The sequence below is a fragment of the Chlamydotis macqueenii genome, chromosome 9 (genome assembly GCF_036417535.1).
Source record: "Chlamydotis macqueenii isolate bChlMac1 chromosome 9, bChlMac1.mat, whole genome shotgun sequence".
NCBI lineage: Eukaryota > Metazoa > Chordata > Aves > Otidiformes > Otididae > Chlamydotis > Chlamydotis macqueenii.
The window spans coordinates 5,888,683-5,912,302 of record NC_141564.1 but is presented as its reverse complement, the minus strand read 5'-3'; the positions used below and the strand labels follow the sequence as shown (position 1 = coordinate 5,912,302).

General features: G+C 39.9%; 1 protein-coding gene across 2 annotated transcripts in view; it reads right to left on the bottom strand.

The window, feature by feature from the left end:
- LOC104485111 (glypican-5) overlaps positions 1-23,620 on the bottom strand; it is a 369,428-nt gene that overhangs the window by 327,505 nt on the left and 18,303 nt on the right. For both annotated transcript variants that reach the window (XM_086754808.1, XM_086754807.1), the window contains exon 2: positions 17,699-17,860. In XM_086754808.1, the coding sequence (XP_086610934.1) occupies positions 17,699-17,860 (162 nt within the window). The remainder of the gene's footprint in view (positions 1-17,698; positions 17,861-23,620) is intronic.

Genomic DNA, 23,620 nt, shown 5'->3' with positions numbered 1-23,620 from the left:
CCATGAATGGCTGCGGGAGGAAAGTGAGAATGAGTTGCTCTCCTTAGGCCTCAAGAAACTTAGTTGGCAGAACAAAAATACATTCAGTGTTTTGATTAATCCTTAGACATGCTATACCGTACACCATAGCCATCTTACTAAGTTGGAAGATCTCAAGCTTGATCTAGCTGCTGCAGACACTCAGTGCACCATACTCCACCCATGCAGAGGTTCAGCCCAGCCCAGAAAGCTTACATCTGTGATGACAGCTGTGAATGGTTACAGAGAAAACTGGACAACCAGAAGCGCTCTCAGGAGACTGAATGCAAAACATGACTGAGTCCACAGCATGTTGTGAAGAGGAGAGACATCACCTTCCACAGAGAGGGGATGGTCAACCAAGCACCCTTTCTACTCATCGTATTAGCATATGACTGGACAGCACTAAATGAAACATGAAAAATAAATCTTAGTTTACTGTGTTAGGATCAATGTTGGTTTTAAGATGGATGTTCTGCTGCATAAAATAAAAACACTGGAACATTCACTAAAGAAGCAAAGGAGGCTTTACAATTAGGAGTCAATAGCCATTAGTTGCCACTGTGCAGCTGCTCCTAGGAAGGAATGTTGCTTTAGCACTCTGGAAAAGCTTCACATCTTCTGAGACACTATCCAGGGCAGTGTCAGTGCAGACAGCATCTCCACCAAGAGAAGGAATATTCTCTTTAGGAAGTCATCTTGTTTTGATATTATTTAGAGGTCTTTGGTCTAGGCAAGAAGGAAACTACTCAGTCATGTTCGTGATGCTGTGTGTGCAGAACTTCAAACAACTTGACTCTTCTATCCAGGCAAAAGTTGCATTTAAGCCAACGCTCCTGAAAGCGGCACAAAGCCAGAGCGCCCCTCCAGTCTTTTCATAAAGGCGGTTCTTGCATGGTACCTTGCCGTCTGCCAATGGCAGAGGAAAGCCGCAGGGAAGTTGTAGGGCAGGCTGAATAGGGTAGCAGGCAACAATATGACAGACAGCTACATTCCTTGAGAGTCAGGTAGTGGTTGCCAAACTCTTCCACCTCTAAGTCCCATTTTTCTTGGGTTCAAAACACACACAGCTGTACAACTAAGCTATTGTCTCTAGTTCCCTAGCCTGTTAACCAGGAACAACATGGTAACATCACATCATAGTATCATAGAATAGTTACATCCATTCCTTTCTTTCACAAAAGGACATTAACAAACTATTTATTTTGCTTGCATTCTCTTCTCTGGCCAGAGAGTCTTGGGCTGCACCACCAAACACAGCACATGTTCTGGTGGCACTTGATACAACAGCAATCCCAAAACGCATGTTGCTGAGTGTGCAGTGGGAAGAGTGGGTGGGCTGGAAGTAGGGTGGCTTGTAAGCCTCCTTTTTGCTTTTATTCTTTCAGTTTCATTGATCTTGAAATAAAAAGTCACTAAAAATTGCTACAAAACCCATCAGTCATAAAACAAGATCAAAAGCACGCCTATAGAAAAGAAGCCTGCTTGAAGAGAAGACCTTGATGATGGCTTCGGAAATACGAGAAAGCACATCCTTAAATAACGTTTATAGCTTCAAAACTGCTCTGTTCAGACAGATTATAAAATTAGATAAAACTACCTACTGCCTTGCGTGATGACAGGAAAACGAACATTTCATCCTCTACTGAACCAGGAATCTTCAGATAAGATTTGTCTCTGCCATCACAAGATAAATCACCGCGGGTCTCATGCTGCTGTAATTTACGCCAGTTATACCAAGCGTAACTCTAAAGCTTTCACTCGAGTTACACTATCTTCAAGTAGCTAAGAGGAGAATCAGTTTTCAGACAGAGATAACTAAGAAGTTTTAGAAACCTTCATTAAGTTTCTAAATTCCTCTTTGCCTTTTCCTTGAAGCTGTGCCATCCTCCCTGGGCGTATTTTATCTTTGCTATCTATCAGACCATTACCTCCAAGCATGCAGTGGGTAGATGTGTAGGTATTTCTTGTCGTATAGTTTTTTGTACAGGTCTTATTTATGCTTGAATTCTTAGGCATTCCTTTTTGCAATAGCAAAATCATTGTTGAGGTTAACATTCTCTCAAATCTACTGAATATACTTAGAAAAATAAAAGAGAGGTGAGAAAAGATTTGTGAATACTAAAAAACCGATGATGACAAACTTCATAACCCATTAGAAAGTGTCTAGATTACAAAGCAAAAAAAAAAACAAAACAAAACAAATTCTGATTTAAACGACTGCAACCTCATCTCCTATTCTCCAACTGAAAATCTACCTGAGCCATTAAAAAACTCCGCTCCACTCTGAAGTTAATAGTACATTCAAAAGAAGTGGTAGCTTTTATGCTCTCAAATGCCACTTGCATGTGGCATCAGTTAAGATCTGCAAAAAAAAACCAGAATGACAACCTCAACATTCACACACACACGCAGCTGCCTATCAGTAGGTCAAGATTGCAAATAGGCTGATTCTGCTTCCATCTTAAACCAAGACACAGAACTCTGAAGGACACTGATCAAAAAATCGTCCATTTTCCTTCCCAACTATATTGGCAAATCTAGCAAAACAAAGTATCTCACCTTCTCTCATACTATTTGCAGAATTTACTCTGTGTATTTGAATATCCAAGTACTGCTCCTCTTCCTTCAGCTTTTCCAAATTTTGCTACCAAATACGGCAGCAGTAAGAATAAAGCAGATGTGTCTGATCACCACAGGCTTAGAATTGGTGCAGGTGCTGGTGAAAGCCTAGGTTAGCTGCTATATTTAGCATTTAAGTTGTAACATTAAAATGTCATAAGAATATTTTGTTTTCCAGTGAAGTCAATTTTTGTTGATTTTGTTGGGTTTTTGTTTGTGGGTTTTTTTGGTTTTTTTTTTTTAAAACATTTAGTTCCTCTGCTGGACTCACGTCTCCATAAATTGTATTATTAAATCCACCCGAAAAAGAGCACATGCATGCCTCTCTTTCTGTATGCATATATAAAAAAATGTAAGTACTGTTATCTCATGTGTTCTTTTGGCACTTTGACTTCCTGCCACCCCCCAGCAGGAGCCGATGAATGATCCTTCTCACAGGAATCCATTTTTGTGAGCTGCATCGCAGGTTGCCAGGAGGAGGTTTTTCAGTAACGAGTTCAAGCTGGCTCATACCAATTGTGGCTCACTCATTTGCCACTCAGCAATATATTCCATGGCACATCCCAATAAAGTAATCTTCATCAGAGAAGCAGAAGCCTCCCCTTTTCTTTGGCACTGTAATTTAAAAGCTTTAGTTTCACTCCATCCTTGGAGCTAGAGTCCAAGCTCAATTAAATCAGTGGAAAGATTATCAAGGATTTTAACTGCTTTTGGACCAAAGTCAAGGTGAATGCTTTATTCAGTTTTGCAAAGACTATATAACTAAATTTAAAACAGAAATGACAATTTCTCATTCCTATTATTTCAGGTGAAGAAAAATACTCATCTTGGTAAGATCTACTTTGTCCTGCACTGGTAGTATATCCACCTACTTACATACACCATCACTATTCAATAGCTTGATACTCAGAGACAGAGGAAAAGGAAGATATTTTTTACAGTGAGGGTGGTGGAGCACTGGCCCAGGTTACCCACGGAGGTGGTGGGTGCCCCATCCCTGGAAACATTCCAGGCCAGGTTGGACGGGGCTCTGAGCAACCTGATCTGGTTGGAGATGTCCCTGTTCCTTGCAGGGGGGTTGGACTGGATGGCCTTTAAACGTCCCCTCCAACCCAAACCATTTCGTGGTTCTGTGATTTAGTCCACAGAGGGGGAAATAAAGCAGCTCTCTGCCACATGCCAAAACCTTTCCTTTGAGGATTCTGTATGGGTAGAAATAGAAGGAAGGTTTTCCAGAGATATTAGACCCTATTTTCTGTTATGAGTTTCACACAAGAATGTGGGCCAAAACTACTAAGAGAAAAAAAAGCAGGATATAATACATGAGGAACTGATTAAATGCATGTAGAAAGGAAGTTCCACCTTAGATAACTAGGTTCGGTCTGCTGGTCAGCTGTATTTCTCACTGTGCTATTTATCCACTCACAATTATTACCTATCCAGCCACATGAAAGCTGCTTGATGGATCCAGAGTCAAACAAAACTCTGCAGCTGGGCTAGGGCAAGGCTAAGCCAGGTCACAGAGAGAAGGAACAAGAAGTGGTTTCTGAAGCAGCGACTTCTACGCAAGATGCCAGTGGGGCACGGGGCCTCAAGCATTCTGAGAATCATTGGTCATGTATGGAAATGCAGATACTAGAAAGAAGCCAAGAAGAGGCTTTTTCAGAATGCCACTAAAAGGGAAAGAAATAGAGATCTAAAAGCTCCATATTTCTACATGTGGACCTTTAAGCTCCTGATAGCAGTTACATAATATTTATTTTATGGAAAGCTACTATTCCTGTTCATAGCCTTCCGTTTACAGTGAATATTATGAAACCTAGCAAATACAATAAGAGATGGGGTAAATAAATTACTATGTCTCCTACAAACATATCTCTTTCCCACAGCAAGCTAAAAGAAGTTAAAGGAAGCTCTCCCAAGAAATTGACAGTACAAATCGGAAAAAGTTATACAACTGCAAAATAGTCGTGGCAAAGAGTGCAAGAACCACCACTTGTTAAAACTCTTATTTCCAACAAGAATCCACTAAGATTTACATCAGTATTTCTATTCCAAATGTAATACACTTACAGGGATCCTAATTTTAGCACAGTATAAAAACAAAAGTCTTCATTCAGGACAGAGAGCCAATCTCTCAAACCTTTCCCTTTCCAATTAAAGATTCGGAGCAGATGCAGTTATCCTCAGTAGGACAAGGCTGTTGGATCTTCTAAAATCTGACACAAACCACTCCTTAGTAGCTGTGAACAGGCCTACAAGACTGAGGGAAAGATTTGGAGGGACGTGGGGAAGACAAGGCCCATAAATTCCTTACTTCCAAGTCCTATTCTCATACTGTTGCTTAAGTCTGCAGATATCCCAAATTTCTGGCGACCACCAAGGCAACTGTTAATTCACTTATGTTAAAAAAATACCCAAACAAAAACAAAACAAAAAAAAAAACCAGAACAAAACAAAGAAAGTTCCCAAAGCCTCCTGGATCAAATGTTTTGGGAAATAATGTAAAATATTTGATGCAGTGGTGTAACACACAGGTGACTGGAATAGCATTTCATTCCAAACTACCACTTAACAGTAATTCAAAATAAGGCATTTTCATCTTAGAATACACATACACACAGAGTTAAGTGGTTTGAGTTCACACCCTACTCTAACCACAAACTGCAGGTCAAACTTATTCAGCCAAGCTCCAACTCCTCTTAAACCCCGCTCTCCCATGACACAACTATGTAACTTCATTTCAACAGTCTGGAAGAACATTGTTAAATACAGAAGAGGGAATAACAAACAAATGTTCAAAAGGACATGTGCTTACACACGTTTTCAATGCGTCTACTGAAACACCTACACTTGGTTTTAAGACTAAGATGAAATGCTAGCAAGCAGCTAACCTGCCTATGGTACCAAGTCAGTCCTCCATTTGGACAGAAAATTTGACTGGAAAAGCAGGCAGGAAAATCCCTCCTTTCAATAGAAATGGCACTGATGGGATAGAGGCTATCTTACAGAAAATCAGTAAGGCCTTACAGATCATCAAGAGCATTGAGATTCACACCAAAAGCAAGAGCTCCATGCAACATTTGAAGACCAGTCAGAGAGCCAATGGGAAGCTGCTAGGTAGCAGCACCAGCTAATCATCTCCCCAATAAAATGGATAGGAAATGTGCAGCAGATTATATTTATAATCACACAAATATTCCTAAATCTAAAACATCTGAGTTTAGAGAAAATGTCTCAAGCTTTCTGCAAGGAGGTGATAGTTACAGATCCAGTACTTAAGTAAACCCCAGCTCCCAACAAAATAGCAAACAAAAGGCATATTCCAATAGTTACACTTCCAAAATATTTACATTCCAGCTGCATGGCCAGAAATGCAATCCAAGCAGATGGCCATGAAGAACACAGGACAAGGAATCCATGCTAACTTCAAATCTCATGTACTGCACACATCACTTCATAGTTATTTTTGTAAGATATGATGAACAGCCATTTCAACTTAAGGTCAGATGGAAGCGAGAATCTCGTTTACAGACCATGCATTTGACCAGAAATCTCTACACAGTTATAGTATAGCGGTCTACTTGCACACTACTTTATCTCTGCATTCTTATACATTTCGGTGTCTCTCACCACAGGACTCATCCCAGTACTGCTTCAAAGCAGCTTTGATAGCCATGCCAGGGGGAGGAGGAGAGAAGGCAGGAGGAGGTGGCTCAGCTGTTGACATGCAATCATTCCATTGCAATCCAGTGGTCCTACACTAGCTGTAGAGCAACCAGTAAGTACAGGGCCGACATTCAGTGAGACATTCCCTGCTCTGCACATACATTCTTCCTCCTCAAGAGACACACCTAAGGGAAAAGCATCAAGGACAAAGGGGGAAAATTGAAGTAACAAAGAGGTGAAAAATTATCGATGTATTTATTTGTCCATTCATACTGTGAGTGGCTGAAACACAAGCATTCAGTTACAAAACAAATGTACAAGCAGTTTTCCTTACTTCCAAAGTTTGCTACAGTTCTAAAAAGTTTTGAAAATATTTTGTCTGAAGGCTTACGTGAGTAAACTCACTTAAAAATCAAGTACACCTCTTTTTAAATGAAAGTATCCTCAAAGCCTCTCTGCTTCAGCCACAATGCCCTCAGCTAGCAAGCAACCTGGGAAGCCTCAACATCCTAGAGTAATAAAATTTTGACAAGTAAATTTTGAACTAAGATGAAGCACAGAAAATGCAAAATCTGACCTAAAAATCCCAACATTACAGATGTGCTTATAAACACTAAGACTGCTCTCTCATACTGAAAAACAGGATCCTATTGCTTTCACACACCCTCCATCTGTCTGTATTCCTGTCTCTCATGTTACAGTAACACTGTCATCCTCCCGGGACTGGCACGGTTTCTTAGGCTTTTATATTCAGCATAGTGAAGTCCTAGCCTATAAATAAAATACCACACATGACAGCAACAGCAATAAGTAATTTTCTCTTAATAACTGGAAGAAAATATCCTCTCTTTTTACAGCTATATACACCTAACAATTCACCTCAATAATGCATTAGGTTACACAGCATTACTAAAAGGCATATATATAAACTGCTCTAAAAGTAAAAACAAAGTACACCTCCATAACAGAGATGTTTAATTTTTCTTTTAAAAGTTCAGAAAAATTTAAGACATTCCATATTTGCCTCAAAATAAGGTAAGAAAATATTGCAAGTGTATTTCCTAATGTCAGTCAATCTGAAAAACAAAAATTTTCTGAGTAAAATTCTTTCCATCCATTGAGAGCTACAGTTGGCAGAAGAGAGCACGCTGCAAACTGAAATGCCACACTATCATTACTGGGGCATGGAGCTGAAATTTGAACCTATTGTTTTCTCCTGCACATACTTGCTTTCAGATATCTGCTCTCTTAACCTTGTCAGTCTCGCTCAATCATTTTCTTTTTGAAGTCTCAAAATGCAACAGTGAGAATGAAGTAAGGATTTCCTGTAAGTCAGTCCTTTTGCATTTAGTTCATTATCTCTAATGTTTTTTATCCTATTTTTATTGAATTACCCATTTTCAATGTTACAGTACCTATAACTCTTGCTTAAAGAGCATCTACAATTTCCCATCTAGAAATGGTCTAAAAAAATGCCTTTCCTGTTTTCAGTCTCACAGTAAAATGATTAATAAAACAACAAAAAGGTTAAACCATCAATCATCTTTAGGATAAAAGGGTATTTAATTAAAAGCTGAATTGCCATTGAAATAAGACCCCCCATAAACTGAAGGGCAGTCAATGGTTCTCTTTTTTTATTCCAAGTAAGTTTTGGGCAGGAATTATCTTAATACACTTACACCTCTACTAAAAGAAAAAAAAAATTCTTTGTCAGGACACATTGCTTCTCAGGTCTTCACCCACTTTTTTCACAAAATGTCAGAGTACCTTATGCAAGCAGAAACTTAGACTTGATCACACTGACAACTTAATTTTGTAAGATTTACTAGACTACTCATCTAGCCAGCAGTGGAGTCACTGGGATGGAGGACTCCATATCACTAGAGACTGAGCAGTAATGCTATCTGTATGGAAATACCATGCCAGAACACAAGTGAAATTGAGGGGAAAAAAACCACTCACCTTCTAGTCTACAGTAAGGAGGCCACTGAAATTTCTCACCACAGTTGTGAATAAAGTGTGTAACACCAGAAGAGGACACTAAATGAGATTACAGAAGCACTGCCACAAAAATGGTGCCCTCACAACAGCAACTGGGTTAAAATCTCCCCAGGTAGTCAAGCTCTCAGATTAATTCACTCTGCTTTTGGAGGTTTTTCTTGATTTTCTTTTTTTTTTTTTTTTTAAAGAAATGAACACTTTCTGTCCAGCTCTCTGTGTTTTCTATCTGGACTAATCTATCATTGATTTATTGGGCTACACCTCCACTGTGCTTTATACTCTGGAAATACGGTCAACAGCCTGACAAGATGCTGGAAAGAACAAAGAAGAAGAAAAAGATAACTATGACAACAGACAGGTGAAATACAGACACAGAGATACAAGCTGATCAAAAACACGATGTGTGTGTTCATTAGATTTCTTGTTCTAGCATAAATATGTCCTACCCACATTGCATGAACAATCATTATAAATAGATAATGAAGAGACTGTCCCTGCCCCATTGCTTACATTCTAGGTATCAAATGACAGCCGAAGCCAGACAAGCTCAGGAAGCAAGTTTACATGATGATTATAAAGGCTAAATGGATGACATCTTACCTAGATGATTCGCTGTTTCCTTTTACATGTATTTAATGTCTAGTTCTCTCATCACTTCACATGGAATTATACTATCCTTTCAAAGCCTGGGGCCAAACAATTCTGTAAAATCTGTATTTAATCACTTTTAAAAGTAACAAAGATATCTAAACAATATAACACTTTTGCTTAATAGTCAAAGCACTATCATTCTAGTAACCAGTCAAAAACATTGACATTCATAAGAACGTAATGATTACCAATATAAGCTTCTGACAAGACTGATATCAATCAAGTTAACCACAGAGTTCTGCATATTGCATGCGTGACAACCAACTGCACACTATTTCATAAATCAAGCCTGCACACAACACGCAGGAACTCCTGTAACAATGCTGGTGACTCCACAGCATCACGGTTGATTGCCAATTGATACAAGGTCATTTCAGTGTAATAAATCAGACTTTATATAAGATCTTTCTATGTTTAAGGAGAAATCTACTATTAACAATATAGTCACTAGGCTTTAGTTATCCTATAAAAACTTCTGTGGACATGATCTGTTACTAGATATGTTTTCCAAGATACTGATTTACCTTCCATGGCTAGAATTAAGTGTTCTTCCTAGGTTTTCATTATATTTTCCACTTGAATTTGCTATTCTGAAAGCATAAAGTCATCAAAACTTTCTGATGAAAGAATGTGATTTCCTTCATTATTCCTTCCTTTGATTCTTCCTGCGTTCTTTTAAAGACTAAAAATTTCTTCTTCCTAACAAGCTGCCCAAACAACAAGGCGCAACAGGGGATACATTAATGCAATCAGAAATGCACAAAAATTACCAAGGTGAACAGTTATTTACATTCCTATAGCAGTATGGGATGCTAATAAAACATCAGGATCATAGGTACTGCAGAGATCCAGGATAAAGCATGGTGCCTGTCTCAGAGCTGCCAGTAAAAGGAAAGGCAGACAGCTAGTAGATACACACACACACACAGGGGAGGAAGGCCAAAAAGGGACAAGAGCATGACAAACCTGGTCAACATAACGGGCAATGGATTCCACATATTCTGGGCTGACCTTTCACTACCTTTGTTTATCATGACCTTAAGGAGACTTTTAAGAATGACATTTAAAGGAAGACAACGAAGGCACAGAGCATCTTTGCAGCACCCACTTCTCTAACATGAAAGACAGCATAGGAAAAAACAGAAAGGTACTCATCTGAATTTTTGTATGAAGTGAATGAAAAGGCTGGCAATACTGTCCCGCGATAGTAACTGGCATTTGGATCATGACTCACAGGTGACTAACAGCATGGGCTACACTGGAAACTGCAAGATGAAAAGCATATTTTAGATGCAGGTGGTTAACACTATCAAGGAAAGAACGTGATCAGGAGTTTGACTAGGGAAATGACCTTCTCAGCAGGATTCAGATAACCTTGAAAAAACAGTTAAAGACAGTGAAAACAGTAAAAACCACCAGATACTTGATTTTCATAACATATACCAGGAGAAATGAAACAGTATGGGAGAACCTAAGAGGCACTGAGACTCTTAGAGGACATGAGAGGCCGGGGTGAACTTCTGCACACACTCATGTTTAACATTCACTACAGAAAAAATCTAAAAGGTGGAGATTTACTTGATTTTTTTTTTCCACATTTAATTTTCAGCTTGTATGTTTATAGAAATAAAGCACATTCCTTAAATTATTTATGAACAGTAGATCATCACACAGATTCCAATTTCTATGAAAAATGGAACAAGACAAGACACCAGGTAAGAAATACTTTAATTCTTTGGTAATCTACAGCATGAAAAGTGTTGATCTGAATCTAGAATCTTGGCAAAAGTATACACACAACTTCTGAAAAGGTATTATTCAAAAAGGATCACAAGTAGTCTTTCAGTCAAAAAATACCCCCTCACAATATCTGAAATGTTTAGAGATTGAACTCACTCTGCAGCTTGTGTCTGTTCAATAATCAGCATTCACAACGTAATGTTAATATTTACTCACAGTCCCTAGCACACCTCCAAGATTGTTTTAATTTTGCATATTCAGAAGATAAAAGGCAAGGGCATTAGGGAATATCATGTTGCAAACTTATTTTTATATTTTGCTGAGGAAAGGACAATTACAGGGAAATTTAACACCCCTTCCCTCACCCAACACACAAAGACCGAAGTCTTAGCAAAGCCTTGGGCTCTAAAAACCATAAACGGCAGAAGAGGAATAATTATACTGGCAACAACTGTACTTTTACACAATAAAACTTCAGTATCAAGCGATACAATGGAATTAGTAGGCAGCATGTTTAAAACAAGCAACCTGATGCATTATTAAATTACCATCAGCATGTGGTCAACATTGCCAATTTTTCTGTCAGCCAAAAGATAACCTGGTGAAAGAGGAATTGATTAATTAACAACAAATAACTACACCAACAGATAATGCATCTCAGGCTAGACTCAAAGCTCTTGAATTATCATTCTCCAGGGAACAGTAGGGGTTAAAAAAAAAAAAAAAAAAAAAAAAAAGAAGGAAGTGTGTTCATACTTCTGATATGTTTTCCTGTTCATTCACTGGCCACCAGACAAGACTGTGTGAGGTAGCCCTGCAGCCTCACCCTATGTGACAGTACCTGTGTGTGGCACGGGGAAATACATGGCAGTTGTTGACATTTCATCAGTTGAGATGGCACCAATAAAAGAGGATAAAAACAGGATGGCAGCATCAGAAAACTACCTCCCACAAAGGTAATGCTTCCCCACTATTGCAGATAAGTTTCTTGGTTACACAAGCTATTTACTTCTAACAGACTCTGTCTCTCCCACCCTGCAGGTCTCAATCTTTTGTTGTCTCCACCCACCACAAACTGTCTTTACCAGGGGAATTCCTTCCTCAAAACTGATGGCACACTAAGCACACTGGATTTATGAACTTCCAGGTAGTACCAAAATAAAAAGAAGAAATCTTATCACCAAAGAGTCGATGTAGAATACCCCTTCCTCATACTGTGCTGCTATGAGACAGTGACCTGGTCCCACAGTTAAGGCAAAGTAGCCCCACTGTGCCAAGATCAAGAACAAAATGAGCATCTCTTCCAACACACTTCAGGGGACTACAATCAGCCAAAATTGCTCCCTTCCAGGGTCTCTAGAAATCACAAGTACTTCTTTAGAGGGATCAGAAGAGCTTGTGAAGATGAGCAAACCAAGTTGCATTCTTGGCTCTTCCTATGGTACAATGTGCCACCGTGCCTCGCTTTATCCAGTTCTAGCACCAATACACCTACACTGAAGCCCTTTCTAAAGTGCTTAAGAACTACAGATAGAAAGTACCCTATAAAGAGTTATGTCTACACTTCAATAGAGAACAGAAGCAGACAAAAAAGGCTTGTTTTGTCATATGGATGAAGACAGTCTTCTCCCACCTAGAGCCCCACACAAGAGAAACAGCAGAAGTCCATGTGCATGCAGCTCACACGTGCAAGGCTACAGCTAAAAAGGAAAATTCCAGCCTCCCTTGGGCTTCAGATATAAAATAGGCTTTCACTCCAGCTAGAAAACACAGATTACTTGGTGCACTGGAACAGGAATGAACAGTATATAGGAGGTGGACAGAAGTACTGTGACGGAGCCTGCCTCTCTCTGCAGGGAGTAATTTTTGCATTGAGCCAAAATCAAATTATACATGTTGGCCAGCTTTCAGTCCAAAGGTCAGTACAGAACTCTACTTTGCAGGGTCATACAAGTGAAAAAGGGCGGGTAACAATTTGTCTGAATAAAAGACAAAGTACTAAGGTATTACAAAAAAAAAAAAAAACCAACTATTTAAAAACCAACACTTCTGCATTTCTATAATTCCAATAAAGGAAACCAGAGGCATTGCTGGTGATGGTTGGAAGGTTTGTTGATGACGATTGGCTTCTTTTTTTTTTAAATAGCTCATTGATTTTGGACTGCATCCATCTCCAGCATTGTGACTACACCTCATACAGTAATTAACTACAAACCAAAGTGCACTTCTCCAGTCAAGTCTTTTTTGTTTTGTAAATCCCACTGGCACTTCAACACCATTAACCAGCCACCCCTATTTCAAGCTGATATTCCTAAGTTCAGTAAAAATAAGTGTCAGCAACACTGCAACTCAGCCAAATTAAAATGGAGAATTTTTTGACTCCATATGGCTCTGAGTGTCAGTGTACTACATTAGTTATTTTTGGGAATGCTCAGTTCAGTTGATTATTGGGCCCACTAATGCTATCCATCCCAAGACCCACAGAAACCAGCTGACCCTTCCCTGTTCACCAGGGAGGATGTCAGATCTAAAACTTAGTGCTTACGGACTGTTTGGATCAACTGGGCACTAACTTTGGATCAACTGGGCACCAACTTTCAGGCATCTTACTGACAACCAGGAGTCCTGAGCTCCATCACTGCTACAACTAGTTGCTTGCTTGGGTCTGATCATAATAGGGCAAAACAGGCGTGCACTGTGATGTCACTGCAACTCCAGATACTAGAAATAGCAGCAAGGAGCTTTCCTAACTACCATCTCCCAATTCCATATCAAGCAGAACATAAGCACATCTTTGCCAAACCCCTTGAGTTAAGAGTGAGATGAACAGAGCACTACAAAGTTAATCTACCCTCCTACAGCTGGGAGAATATGGAGACACCTGACCCTCCAAGGTCAAATGAATTTTATTTCAGAGATACAACACAAAATTATTGCTTTATGACCAACATGCTTTCATTAGTGAAAGAGCTTTCTCTTAAGAGGCTGGGAGTGAACAATTCCTATTGCCTGTTGCAGAAACAAGTGCAGAGAATAGTAATTTATAGGTATCTGCTAATTTGGTGACTGAAGTGTGATGTAGGTTTCAATATATCTTGTTCTGCCTCTCAGCAGAACAAATAAATTATGAGTGTTTGGATTCTAATTACCTCAAAATTAGCCTCAGCATACAAGGACAGGAGCAGAGCCAAGCTTTCTGTGCGTCCTTACATGGCACCTGTTAGCACTCCACAAAGGAAACAAAAAAGGGAATGCAGGTTTCTCTCTGCTATCTGCCCACAACAAAGCTCTCCTGTCAGACTATTGATACCTCTTCTGACAGCAACTTTCACTCTGCACACCCACACCACTTTTAATCCACTAACCATGAATCAGTTGCCTTGCTTTGAAATGTCCACAAGGAGTGCAGGGACTGCATGAGGGAATTAGGGAAGCAGATAATAGAAGGATGACTGTGCCAAGTAACATGTAGTATCATCACAAAGACATAAATCCAAGCTAAAACAATACATTTGTTTACATGCAAGCACTTTTAAAAAGTGTTGGGATAAAGAAAGAAAGTTCCAAGGAGAATCTTTTGGTTATGAAAGGGGAAAGTGCATTACAAAATGAAAACATCCTGTTTGATCATTCATTTAAGTAGTTCTACTGGGCATCTGAGGCTGCAGCTACAGGAGGAAAGTCAGAAAGATGGGGACATCTTTGGATGGGACAAACTGGTCCACTCCAAAACACATTCTAAACAAAGCCACTTGTGAAAGCCAGAGGGTGACATATTAGGATCATTACAACAGGCACATTCTCCTCTCTTACAGTGTTTCTGTTACAGTTTGGCACACTTATACATCTCATCTACTTATTCCACCTTGCCTTTAACTCCATTTGGAGCAGAGAGTCATAAATAACACATCTGTAGAGCAACAATACCATGGTTATGACTTTTAGGCTACACCATGGACCAAAACATTAAGAGAAAGTGAATCCAGCAGCTTTCCATGAAACCCTCCCTCAGGGGCCTGGTTCCATTCAACATGTCCAACACCAAAAAGATTTTGTAGGAGCCCATTCTGATGACATGCTGCCCAAGCAGTCAACTGGGTCTTCATTCCTGCCTCCCTCCCTTCCTGCTAGGAATTTCACAGCCTGCAGCTGATGCCAATGTGCCTCTTCCTAATCAAATCAGTCTAACAGCCACAGCATTAGAGGAAGGGGTTCAAGTGAAAAATATCTATGCAGAAGCTTGATTTATCAAGTGTTTGAGCAAAAACTGGGTTGCTAATATTAAAAAAAACAAACCTTTAAAGAGGGAAAAATAGCAGGTTTGAACCATAGCACTAAGGCTGTCCATATGAACAGACTGGGCATTGGCCCAAATCTAACAAGCCTGCCCACAGCTGTGGTATATTTAGTCAAAACATACAGACTAATTATTTTGCACAACTAAATCCAGCACCTGTGAAAATTGTCTTATTTCAGCTGTGTGCACAGCTACTTTAAATAACATTTTCAATTTCAAGAAGAAAACCCAAACCAAAAATCTCTGCAAGTCCAAAATGTCCACAGTCAACTGCAGTACTCAGGCAGTGCAGAAGGAATATTTAACTGAACCATCAAAGTTCCTGCTCACATGAGAAAGCTCTTTCCTATTAATACTTACAGTATCTAATTGCAGGTCCTCAGAACTAAGTGTCTTTTGACTTTCATGAAAGAAAATAAGGAGATGAGACCTTAAAAAAAAAAAAAAAAAAAAAAAAAAAAAGAACCAGCCCAACATTCTGTCTCCTCCTTCCAAAAAAGTTGCTCTGTATTCCCACTGAAATTTAATTGCAGTACTATGTTCTCAAAGCTCAACTCCTGAAAAATCCATTTCTTAAACTATATTAGTCTTGTAAATTATTTCATCAGTAAGATATTAACTTTATTGTCTGCTAGAAGTGCATAAAAAGCAGTTGAGACTTCTTTTCCTCAGCAGTAGGCAGCAAGTAACTACTGCTTTGCTTTGACTACACTAACATTACTAAAAATGTGTGTATATATAAAAGAAAGTAAATTGTGCATGAAAATTGTACAAGTAAACACCACCAGATACAAATAAATAAATCGCTTTTTTTTAGAAAGTCTGAGCCAGTTCTCACTGCTGCAAGAAAACATGACATCTGAAAGGCACCTGAAAGCTTCTACATACAATGAGGCTATTTCTTTTCTCAGACTTTAAATGTGCTTTTGGCACGCTCACACTTTATCATTCAAAGCAGCAACAAACCAAAACAGACCAAAAAGGACAGAGTTAATTCAATGCAAAGATCTTCCCTCTCAGTACATGTCTCACACAGTACTACTCTTAGCAACAGAATGTTTATACAGCACAAGATAAAGAGAAAGGCTTTTCACTGACACCTGGGACAAAACCAAAGAACAAAAGCAGCTCTCAATGCAAGAGAAAGTTACATTTTTCAAGTGTTCCCACCTAATGCAGACAGAAGGCCAGCCATAGCAAGTTACAACAAACAACCTATTTACCCACTTCCAGAAAACGCTTGTAAATTTAAACTGTGTGAAATGTCTAACTACTTATTTCATTCCATCAAAAGGTTTCATCAGCAATGGACAATAAAGCCGCGGGCTTGACCTAATGGGGCTGGTAGGTTAATCTATTCTGACCCGATCTTTATTCAATTATGATACTGAGAGATTGCTTGAATAACTTACCAGCATTTAACAATGCCAACAGTCACCCCTTTACTACAGTGCTCCTCCAAAGTGCCCCCCAAATGATTTTTTAAAATCATGGGGGATATTAAAAATGTTTAAAAATTAATTGTAAAATAAACCAAAACGCCATTTCTTACTCATTGATACAGGAGAGAGGAAAGATAGGTAAATGACCAAAAGCAGAAGAAAATTTTTATCTTGCCATTTCTTGTCTCTTTCAGACTTCCTCCATCACTTATTGTCAATTTTAGATAAAATGCTATCTCTTATTAACCATCAATCACATCTTTTATTTACAGTATTTTAACTCAGATGAAAGAAACTAGACCAAAAAAAAAAGCTATTATTTGATAAAAAAAAATGCCTTGTAACGATAGACTTAATCATATAGACCTCAACACTATTTTAATAACTACTAGTTTGTTTCCAGAACCCATTCCATGAGGGTGCTCAGCACTAAGCATAGTAAAGCGGTGAGTTAAAATTAAGCACATAATTAGGCCCACAGAAGTCAGGTAAGTTGGATTCATCACTCAACTAATATATTGAAAGTTCACAGCCTATGCTTAAATGTCCTTCTGTAGAAAAGCACTATAGCATACAGTTCTACACAAGCATTTTCCTCCTTTTAATAATGCAATAACCATCTGTATGAAGAAACTACATAGACTTAATATCAACCCGTTAGAGCAAGGTAGCTTTGAGAACAGCAAGAGTTACATGAACAAACTTTCAGTGCAGGTTCCTTCATGCACTCAGATTTAACTGTGTGGCTGTAATTACTGAAAACAGATCACTCTTCATGTGACCTGCCAGGTAGTGAAACCTTTTGACATCAAGAGATCATTGTGTTCTCATTTGACAAATTGGAGCACTTATTCTTTAGCATCAACAAATGCATTTTCATTTAACTTTCTACACCTGTAAATGGTTTGGCAACACAAAAGAATACTAGAAAGCACAAACAGCTGTCAGGCACCAAAACAACATTTGAAAATGCCTTGAAAAAAAATCCATGCCAATCTTTTTAAATTATCTCAGAAACAAGGCCTAAGCTTAAATCTATTCCTAATTAGAGTTAGGCAGATGCTTAAAATACCAGTCAAGATTAAATGCCAGCACGTTTTTCCAAAAGCAGGATCAAAGAACAAGGAAGTAAACAATTCGCCAGGACTACAGCATGCAATGCAAGATAAATGCAAAACAAAGGAAAGAGTTGCCTTTTGATTGCAGAGGATACTTTTATAAACTACTCACAGGACTGCACTATCCCAAAAGTTCCTACCTTGAAAAGCTGTGATATGACCAACAATCATGTACTTCAGTTCAAAGTTCAGTGCCTGGATACTCTGAGTCCTCTCCCTTCGAACAGCAGCCTGGTAGCTTTCTTCCATTTTTTTGGTGCAGCACGTTGGTGCTCTGTGTTGGCAGATCTGTAAATCTGACTCTGAAAGTAAAAAAGAAAACACATTAATTAGAAAAATCTTCCAACTTAGACAATAAAAATAAATAATGCTTCTTAATGTCAAAACAACCACCATGTTTAAAGTTTTGAAACAAAACACAGTCCATAAGGAATAACATTGAAACTCAGCTAATCTCAAGGGCACTAGCTTATGATTGTTTCACCTAAATTTGGTTAACATCACATTATCAGTTGCTAACTTATTTTACACTATGAAGAGCATTGGGCACAAAATCATCTTAAACACAGTCAAGGGCACAGCAGAATCACTGAAGAGGCACATCCCAAGGGGCAACATTTCCACTGTACACCCTGTGCTAAGGACATCATAACTTGAACATCAGAGTGAAAACCATGCCTCAAATTGGGATCCAATATTCACCTGTGTTCCTCAAGGAACCACCTATTCACCTCATACACTAGGGGAAGCTTCTCAGAAAACCTTTGAAGTACTAAGCAGCTCACCTCCCTTCCCAAAAAAAGCCTCATTTGAGTTTCTAGAAGCTATGGTAGCTGGAGTGGCTTTTTATCACCTGCCTTTTCTCTCTAGTTTTAACATGCTTAATTCCTTTCTGATTCAGATATCAAAACAAGCAGCAATAGTTGCCACAAAAATAGAATTTATTCCTGCAGTAGTCTGAATTTAGCTGTCTAGAGTCAGAGCTAAGAAAGTGACTCCACACAGAGAGACCGGAGCTCCCTACAATCACTGGGAAGGCAGAGACTACTATTTCAATTTCTAGGCTTAACTTGTACTGAAAGTCAACAAGTGTTCACCTGAACCCAAAAGAACTGGTTTTAAATTTAGTAGACTTGAGTTTACTGTTAAGAACAGTAACCTTGAAATTTTTGAAACCAAGTTCTAGACTGCCTAAATGTAAAGGCATTGAAATCACTGCCACCTCCCAACTACAGAGAAAGTTGAAAACTGATTAAAAACTTAATTTCTGTGGAATATTTTTTCTTCTTCTTTTTTAATCATTCCATCTTTGTATGTGTTTCAGTAAGTTCGGTGTCCTTGATTAGGAAATCTACATCACACAGTGGTGATGGACACTCAGTCTATTTTCTCTGCACCATGGGATTTGCTGGTGCCAGAAAGTTCCGGAAAGGAGCTGTTACAGACTGATATATTCTGATGCTTCACAAATACATGTTTTAAGAAGAGGAGGAAAAAGCGAGGGACTATTAGTCTGAGCATAACCAAACCAGAGGCATGTATAAAAATACCAGAGCCAAAACAGGGGCCCTGAGGGAAAGAGGCCGCAGGGGCCCACCTCCATCCCCATCCCTCATGCTCTAGGGAAGGGGACACCCTTTCCCAGAAAGGCCAGTGCCATGCTGGGGGCCAAGCTCCCCGTTCCACCTCACCAGCGGTTTTTTAATGGCTGACAGCACAGGGTGGCAGCCCGGCAGGAGGCTGGGCCTAGAGCAGCAGTGAGGCCCTGGCACCTTCCCTGCCACCACGGCCTGTCCCCATGCCGCCCCTCTGGGTCGGCCTGCCAGCCCAAGGGGATCTCTGGTTTTAAATCGCTGTGATCGCTGGTTTTGAACCACTGCTGGCAATCCCTCCCCACACAGCAACAACAGGACCAGAGGGCACGGATGGATGGAAACAGCCCCGATTCTCCCAAAGGTCATATTCCTCCAGAGGACTGCACCTAGGCCATCACAGAGCACGCCTGGACCAGGCCTTGGGGCAGAAATATTGATGAGCAGTTACAATGCATTAATGCTCATCATCTGGCCTTGCAAGTTAACACACATAGCAAGGCTCCACGTACAGTTGACAGTAATGAAAAACAAGAGCGTAAAAGGATGCACACTGAAAAAAAAAAATCAGTAGAGAAACATCCAAACAACCAGGCTCCGGTCAGGGCCAGTTCCAGGCCAACAGCTCATTGAGACCAAAACTGCACAGAGGAGCTTCCATAAATCTCCCTCGCCAGGAAAAAAAAAATAAAAACACCAAGCTAGTTGAAACATCTCATTTGACCTGAAAACATTGCTTCCAGTTTACAACTCCTGTCATTTGAAAGTGCAGCTAATTTATGTTAAAAAGGTCAAATTCAAAGTGAAATATTTCACCCTACGCACATTTTTATATCATTTCACAAACATCGAAGTTATCACAGACTGGGCTGACTCAGGATACCATTTTGGAGGTGGATTTGTTTCACACTGATACAACCTCAGAAAAAGGAAAACCAGCTCTATTCACTCAAATCTGGAGTCCTAAACCCTGCTGAGAGCCCTGAGACAAGACCACCACACACTGGCATAAGCCAGCAGGCTGCTAAAAGGAGCAGCAGGATGGCTGCGCGCTCGTCACCGGCTGGGCATGCTTGCCTGCTCTTGTCTGCCAGAGAACCTGTCCCAGGCTGAAATTAGCTTCTTGGCCAGGCTAATTTTTACTTGGACTGGTTCCCTGATCCAGTTCACCCCATGAACATGTGTCTTTTCTGTCACAAGGAACTGGGGCTTGGGGAAGGACCACGTCTCTGAGCTGGCACCACAAAGCGTATGTGAAATCATAGTGCAGGCTGCTGAGCACGTCAGTTTGCAAATGGGTGTCTGAGCAGAAGGGTTGCAAATGTTACTCAGCATCTGCAGTGCCAGGCTGCTGTTACTCACAGCATTTCTCCGTACAGTACCCCTCTGAATTTTTGTTTGAAAGGCAAGGCTCAGAGCTGTATCAAAAGGGTTGGAAATACAAAGTGCTCCATACTGACTACGTATCAGTCCCGGCAAGGAAGCTACGCGCAGCTATCAGTGCTGCACCTAGCATGGCCCTTTGAACCAAGGCACCACAGGAGTCTCCATCTCCTCCAGAAGGCTTTAAGAATACAGGTATCTCAGTTGGAACTGCACTCCTGGGATTCCCCACCAGCTATCTCCTCTGATTAATACTCCAGGAACCTGAAGATTAGTTTTTGTTGGTTCAGAGCCAAAATGATGCAGAAGGCACACTTAAATAGAAACAGCACTAAGACCCTGACAGTTAAGGAGCCTGATGTAAAATAGAGCATTAAAAGACCAGCAAAGAGCAAACCCCGCTCCCCTAGTAGTACTATCAGGTCAGCACTGTCACATACAGAGCTTGGCAATTTCACTTGCTTCAATACTAGCCTGGGGATATCACTTTTAACACAATTATGGGAGCTTAATAAAAGTTCTCAGTACTATACATGCCTAGGTGCTGAGATTAAATTAAAATTATTAGTAATATCTTGAAGTCTTTAATAACTCTGATACTAATTTTAGTTTATCTCATCTCTTTCATCTTAATACAAAATACCCTCACCAACAGGAGAGGCACACAGTGACCCAGCAGTGGCCGATCATCACACTGCACACACACTGCTGAAACGCAGGCTGAGCGCCACAGCTCTCACCCCAGACACAGACTGCACCCCACAGTGCTGGGGCAATCACCTCTAGGTAGTATGAGCACTGACAACCAGCAAGAGAGACAACCTATAGTGCTAACTCCTCCTTCAAGTGTATGAACAAAGCCATTCCATACACTAGAGAAAAAGCGACATATGTGAATGAGGGAAGACGACTTATCAACAGCATTATTTCAGCAATTGATCCTGCTAATTTATCTCTAGGACTTTACCTGCTTTCCCCAAGCTGCCTCTTATTTCTTAACTAATCATTTAGTTTGGAAGGAACCTCTAGTTCAATCTTCCCCTTAAAGGTGGTCATACATACATAGGGGCTTCATCCAGTCAAGTTTCAAGCATCTCCAAGGGTGGATGAATCTCAACTTCTCAGGGCCCCTGTCCCAATATTCTGACCACCCTTGTGGTTAAAAAAAAAAGTAAATTAAAAAATAATATCTAATGAGATGTTCCAACTTGTGTTCACTGCTTCTCAGCATACCATGTGCTGCACGAATCTGTCTCCACTTTCTCCCTATCCTCCCAATAGACAGCTGAAGACAGGGTATGATCTCCCTTAATCTTCTCTTCTGACCACTGAACAAACCCAGCTCTCTATTCCCACACATTGCAGCCCCAACCATGAGAGCCCTCTGCTAGACTCCAGCTCTGTGCCACAGATACGAAGCACCTGCATCCCAAGATGTCCATTTCATTTTCTTATGCATGAATTTACAGAGCAGAACACCTTCCACTATACATGCCCAGGTTGCAATTGTAAAAGGTTTATAGCTTTCCTAAAACAAATCAATTTTCTGCTTCAGATCAGATGGAAGGATTACTCTGATGATTATGTATATTATCTTTCCATTCAAGTCTGGTTTTCCCTTGAGTACTGGTTGAAACTGTGAAGCTTTTTATTTTTAAAACTGGGAAAACTATAGACTTTACAACCTTGCTGTTATTATAAAAAAAAAAAAAGATAAAGTATCTTGCTCCACTTTGAAAAACAAAGTTACAGTCAGAAGAGCAAGAAAAATTACACTACACTGGAGTCTAAAGCATGATTATTATGGAAAGCAACACTGATCTCTACTCAAAACTCCTCTGCAACCCTAAAACATTTAATATATGCCAGAGGCATCACCTTCAGACATCTCCCTATCACAATTATAAATTTCTCAAGGTGCCAAATGCTCAGAAAACTACGTACCCTTACCTGATGTCCGTCTGGCCAGCTCCACTGAAATCAGTGCGGATTATTTTGCTGTCTCTTGCTGGTGGATTTTTTTTTGTTTTAAATGAGCAGAGGTTTTGGGCTCCATTCTGAACTTTTATACAAATAAAGTCAGAGACTTTGGCCATTAAAGCTAGCTGAATTAGTGTAAGTTCCTAAAAGCAATGAGAGGCCTGTTTAGCAAATAAAATTAACTTCTTCCAAAGCTAAATATATATTCATTTTGTAACTGACAAATGTAGCTGTTGTCATGTAGCAGTTGTTCTCACACTCAGCAGAGAAGTCAACTGCTCTGCAGTCTTTAAAATGCTGTACACACTGTAAAAGTTATATTCTGAAGTCAGAGAGACTTAACATACACTGACTGATCTACTTTCATCGACTTTTTCAAAGACAGCCTGATTTTTTTTTTTTTTAAACGAGCTGAGCCTATAGCTTCCACTGCATAGACCACTCCTAAGCAGGCAGGATCAGAGGGTGAGCTCAGTGCAATCTGTCTTCTGATAGTTTTTATTCCTTTGTATTTTGACAAACTCTTCCAACAGTATTTCCAAACAAAGCTTTACTCAGAAGCCCATGGTTTCAATGTTGTACAAATATCTTCAAAGACTCCAAGATTGATTATGCCTCAGTAAGACAGAGGAAGGTGCCAGAAGTACCTTGCATTGTGGCTGGCCCAGCTGAACAGGAGCCAACACTGTGTCCTTCTTGAGACTCACGTCTGGTGCAGCTGCTGCCTCAGCTAGAGGAAAATTCAGCAATTAAAACCCAACTAATTTAGGGGAGGAGGCCAAATCAAATCAAAAAGGAAGTAATTTCCAACCTGCAACTACTTAGTGTATGAGAAAAGCCCACGGTACCACAGCCACACCAGAAAAGGGCATCCAGCCACTGGAGGCTGCCTGAAGTTTTAGGTCTTTGCTTTCTGTGGCTCTTGTGCTCCAGCAGTGCTAAAGCCATCATTACGTGCAGCTGCAAGGCTGCTGTCAAGAAACACAAGCCATCCTCACCTAGCAGGGAGCATAGCTCGCTGTGCAAAACCTCACGTCATAGCTCAGTTCCATTGCAACTAATAAACTGTTTTCACCTAGAAGGACAAAGTATATTAAACTGATCGAA